Raw genomic sequence first — 5076 nt, 5'->3', positions numbered from 1 at the left:
AAAAAGAAAATATAAAAATTCTCTAAAATCTTATAAATTATTTACGGTATAATTTCAAAGTTTTTCAAACACAAAAATCAAAGATATAAAAAAAAACATAAGGAGGGAATTTTTTTAATTCTAAATTAGATTCCCGCCTTAACGAAACAAACCTGCTAATAACGTCTCCCTTCCCTTTGCCAAACCAACTATATGACCCCTTAATTAATTCCCATTAAACCCTAATCCCCATCCTCTTTTCCGGTTCATCTTTCCTTCCCTTCCCTTCTCCCTTGCCTCCTCCACTCTTCGTCCTGTACAACACCAATCCCTCCCTTTTTCCGGTAAACCTAACCCCAAAACACCAAAAATGGTAGATTTAACACCATTAAAAATTGCTTATGAAATTGAACAAGATCCACAACGAAAAGCATGGTTGAAACTTTGTTTCGAGCATATCAGTGAAAGAAAATTCCTTGATTTTTATCTTTCTTTGAGGGGAACGAATCAACAACGCCATTCATGAGTGTATTTGCCAAAGCAGCCTTCGACAAAGTCATGCGAACCATTGCAGAAGAGGTTGCAGAAGGTAGGCAAATTGTTTGTGCCCTTCCAGCAAAGGGGAGCGAACTGGTCAACGAAAAGGAACGCAAGAAAGCAAGGGTTTCATCCCCGAAAATTGCGGCTGGAAGTAAGGGGAAGGAGAAGATGGTTGATGATTCTGAAGGTATAAAGTATTTTTTTGGTTCAATTTAGTTATTAATAATTTTTTTTTTCAAATCAGAAGGTCTAATTACGTCCCTTTAATTCTATTATTATTATTATGTTGTTGTTGTTGTCGTTGTTGTTGTTGTTGTTGTTGTTGTTGTTGTTGTTGTTGTTGTTGTGTTGTTGTTGTGTTGTTTGTTGTTGTGTGACCTCTTGTCTACTAAGAAACTTAAGCGACTCATCAAAGGATCTGCTTCAGAAGTTTATAACTTGAATTAACGTTCTGAACTTATGATTGTTCCCAAGTTCAGAAAACTATGATTTTTGATCTAGTTTTCCAAATTGTCCTTGTAAGGGTTACTGCCACCCATAGGAAGATATTTCCTATCAAACACAAAAATGTAGAGTGAATTTTTGTACTCAGCATTAGAGTTAGTAACCTCCACCCATTCCCCTGAAACTTCTATATTAATCAAACTACTTATTCTTCGTTGCAATACTTAGTCACAACTTTCATTAGACCAAATGCTTCTGTTGTACCTCACACAACATAATCACACACCCTTTGTGTATAACATCAATGGAGTATTCTCTCCAGCCCTTAAAACAAAGCCATGTTGATTTTTTAACAAAATATCAAAGATATCTAGATAAAAAGGGACAAATTTGCCCGTATTAAAGGTATCCCTCCCAACTCCTGTGATGTTTTGCTTATGAATTTTGGAGGAAAATAAAGTACTGGATCGGAAGCTAACAAATTCCACTAGCCTAGAACCTGACATAGGCCCTGTCCATTTCACCTGTTTCTACAGAGATGTAATTATTTATACAGATTATAACTTATTTCTACTGATTCTAACATATCTTTAATGACCAATTAGAACTGATTCAAACATAGTGGAGAAAATTTTTGATGATTCTCTACTAACACAGTTCACTAGATTTCACAAACTGAAACTCGATTGTATCGATTGAAACTGATGTTCGCTGATCAAAGCTGATTTAACTGTAACATTATTTTATATGTTGAAGTGAACCGATAACAAAACTCAACCCAGATTTTAAAAGAAACTAAAGTCCCAAAAGCTTAAATTAAATTCACAAACTTAGCATCACAAAATTAGTTCCACTGTCGAATTCAACAGCAACCAAATGAGCTGCAAGATCATCTGCTAACTCTGCTCGAAATAGGAGCAAAGTAGGATTTACAGCTACAATTTCACAGCAAATAAGAATTGATATTAATCTCAGACGTAACAACAAAAATGAGCACTTACATGTTTAGATTACCAGCAATTCTGGCTTCAGCTTCTCGGACACAATCCAATACAACAGGTTTCCCATCATCATCACGATATGCACCCTTAAAATCATTTAAAACCAAAAAAGAAAAATTAAAACAATGGAACTATATCACATCTGTTTCAAAGATATGAACAAATTAACCATGCATAACACTCCCTCTTTCTATATTTCTTTGCTACATTTGTTTTTTTGAAAGGAAACTATCAACTTTGACGATTATTTCGTTTTAAATTTTTTGCCAAAGTGGTCACTTTATTAATTGCAGCTTTTTCATTTCAATCTCTTCAATTGCAGCGTTCAAAGTGGTCCACCCATAGCTAGTTGGGTGATCTATTTGTGGTTTCATGCTTGTACAATATTTGTCTTTTTATTATATATGTTATTTCTGTATTTTAATGCTGGATCTTTTTGGTTTGTACTCAGGATTGGTTGCTCCTAGAAGAAGGTCTTACAGGAAGAGGACGAACAACGGGGTCATGATCTTTGACCAAGAAGACATACATAAGGACAGTGAAAGTGAAAACAGTGATGATCATCTCATAGAGCTCTTGAAAGGGGATGGATATTCTGCTCTAGCTTATGAAAGCGAAGAATATCATATCATAGAGATTGTTAGTGATACTAGTGTTAGTGACGACGAGGTTACAGGGTATTACTAAGCCCGGCTTATAACTATTAGTGAAGATGTACAGCAGTTGCATATTTAGGAGATTTTTTGGGCACATACTTTTTGGAACAGATTGGCAGATATGGTGCATCTCTATTATATAGCTTAAGTTACTTAGATTTTGGCTCCTTAGAATACGGGAATGATTATGTTAAAACTTTCTAGGTTATTATGTTTCACCATCTATGGATATTATTTTGGATTGTGTATAGTGGTCACTTTTATATAAATGCATATTTCTTTCTTTGATAATCTATAATTTCTTTCTTCCATTTATGTTAATTTTCTGAATTATTAGGCAAAATAAGTAAATAAATAAATAATATTAAAAATTACGTAGCATTATTATTAAATATCATTATAAAAATTTGGTGCATCTAAAAAGCTATTTTATAAAATTTTGCAGTTGCATCTAAATATAATTAGGAGCAACATGTATAAATACCCCTAAATGTTTTTTGAACCTATGAAACGTAATTGCATCTAAATATAATCTGTGGCAAAATTTATAGTTGCATCTAAACATAAGTGGTTTTAGAAACAATATTTGTGTGCCCCAAAAACTAAGCAATAGATGCAACTTAAAATTAGAGACAAACTTATGGTTGCCTCTAAATATAAATGGTCTAATCACCAATGTAACATGTGTGCCCCAAAAATATGGCATTAGAGGCAACCTATAATTAGCGACTGCCTGGTGGTCGCCTCTAAATGTAAGTGGCTTTAGCAACAATTCAAGTTTTGTGCCTCAAAAGGGTGGGATTAGGGGCAACCAACAATTAGCAACACCTTAACTTGTCTGTCTCTAAAAGGTGGCATTAGGGGCAACCAACAATTAGCAACAACATAACTTGTCTGTCTCTAAAAGGTGGCATTAGGGGCAACCTATAATTAGCGACGGACTAATTAGAGGCAGCGAGAAAATTGCTTCTAAACACCATTAGAGGCTACAGATGTATATTTAGATGTAATTTTGGGTTGCCTCTATATTTAGTTTTTTTTGTAGTGTATATACTTTATGTTTCATGAGTGTGAAATGTTGTACTAGGTAACTAATTGGATCAACATTGTTAAATTGTTTCCTTTTTTATTGATTGTTCCAATCTTTCCTTTTTAGTGTTTTTTCAGATGAAGATGCTACGTCTTACTTAGTATAATCTATAATACTTGTATATGTACAATGTCTATAATGGTCTTTAAAACTTAGCTAGATATTGGAAAGATGTAATGTATTATGCGCACTTGTCATGTGTATGAAACTATGAATTAAGACATCATGATTTCGTTTCAGGTGATAATTACTTCATTCAACGAGGTTGTTGAGAATGAGTATCTTGATCCTAGGATGGCCCAAGTTGCTATCGTGGATCATGTCAAACAAGTGAGTCTTTTCTGTCTTTGGCTAATCCTTTTTTTCTCTATGCTTTTGAATATATAGTCTCTACAGGTCTTGATGATTTTTATCTAATAGAATCTTTATATTTTATGCCTTACATTAAAGAGCAACGATGAAGAAAGAAAATCCATATCTCTAGTAGGATCTGCTTGGAAAATTTGGGGGTCATCTATTTTCAGTTTCCTCTTTATCTGTAAATGATGAAACATTGACAAGATCATGCTAATTTTTTATTAAATACTTGCTCTCTATCTACTATACCTTCATTTGTTTTTTAAATAGCTAACTTGCTGAAATATTTTGCTATTTGCTTGCATTTTCAGTTGATTGGATGTGGAATGGGGTGAGGAAAGGGAAGGGATCCATTATTTTATCCACTTTTAATGAATCGGTTATTTGTTTATCTTCTTCTAATGTTAAAATAAATTGTAAGGAAATGCATGTTCACTCTTTCCCTCCCTCCCCTTCCCTCTATGATTGTATGATAAATGCATTTTTAGCTTTTATGGTCTCTCTTCTTACACATAGATCACAAGTCCGTATTTGTCCTGTCAGATTGGTAGAAGAATTGAATCAATTCACTGGAAAAGCATCTTGATATGGCCGGTGGGACTAGTCAGTTCTCATGTTCTGACCATTTGAGCTGTTATTATAAACAGTAACTAAATGCAAGTGTTGTATAAGCCATGTGAAATTATGATGACATTTGCAGAGCAAGATCAAGATCAAGTCAGATAAAGGAATTATACATGCTTCTGTTATGTGGAATTAGAATCTGTTAAAAATTAATTCTTGTGTTGTTGACTTCTCGACTGATTTTTGTGGGATGATTCATAATCTCAGCACTTCCAATCTAGTATATGTTGAAATTATAACGTTGGACAATTGAATTTTGTTTCACCAATCTGTTCTTCTGTGATTTTTCATCAAAAACTTTAGTTTTCATATAGAAATCACAGAATACATTGCTTTATATATAACATGTCACTAATTAGCATTAGCTTGAGCTCTAGGTTATGTT

At 33.6% G+C, this 5076-nt stretch overlaps 1 protein-coding gene across 1 annotated transcript; it reads left to right on the top strand.

Annotated features, from left to right (window-relative positions):
• The first annotated feature begins 483 nt into the window (after window positions 1-483).
• Window positions 484-3634, top strand: LOC130591511 (uncharacterized). The gene is made up of 2 exons (XM_057394837.1): window positions 484-706; window positions 2416-3634. The coding sequence occupies exons 1-2, from the start codon at window positions 502-504 to the stop codon at window positions 2649-2651; spliced, it is 441 nt and encodes a 146-aa protein (XP_057250820.1). The 5' UTR covers window positions 484-501; the 3' UTR covers window positions 2652-3634.
• The last annotated feature ends 1442 nt before the right edge of the window (window positions 3635-5076 follow it).

Source organism: Beta vulgaris, chromosome 5 (assembly GCF_026745355.1).
Source record: "Beta vulgaris subsp. vulgaris cultivar EL10 chromosome 5, EL10.2, whole genome shotgun sequence".
Taxonomy (NCBI): Eukaryota; Viridiplantae; Streptophyta; class Magnoliopsida; order Caryophyllales; family Amaranthaceae; genus Beta; species Beta vulgaris.
Note: the sequence above shows the minus strand (reverse complement) of the source record. Positions and strands in the feature narration are given on the sequence as shown.

Bases quoted from the DNA above. Each gene is read 5' to 3' on its own strand.
- LOC130591511 (XM_057394837.1), top strand. From the start codon at position 502: ATGAGTGTATTTGCCAAAGCAGCCTTCGACAAAGTCATGCGAACCATT. The intron at 707-2,415 runs GTATAAAGTATT...GTTTGTACTCAG, and splicing joins GATGGTTGATGATTCTGAAG to GATTGGTTGCTCCTAGAAGA.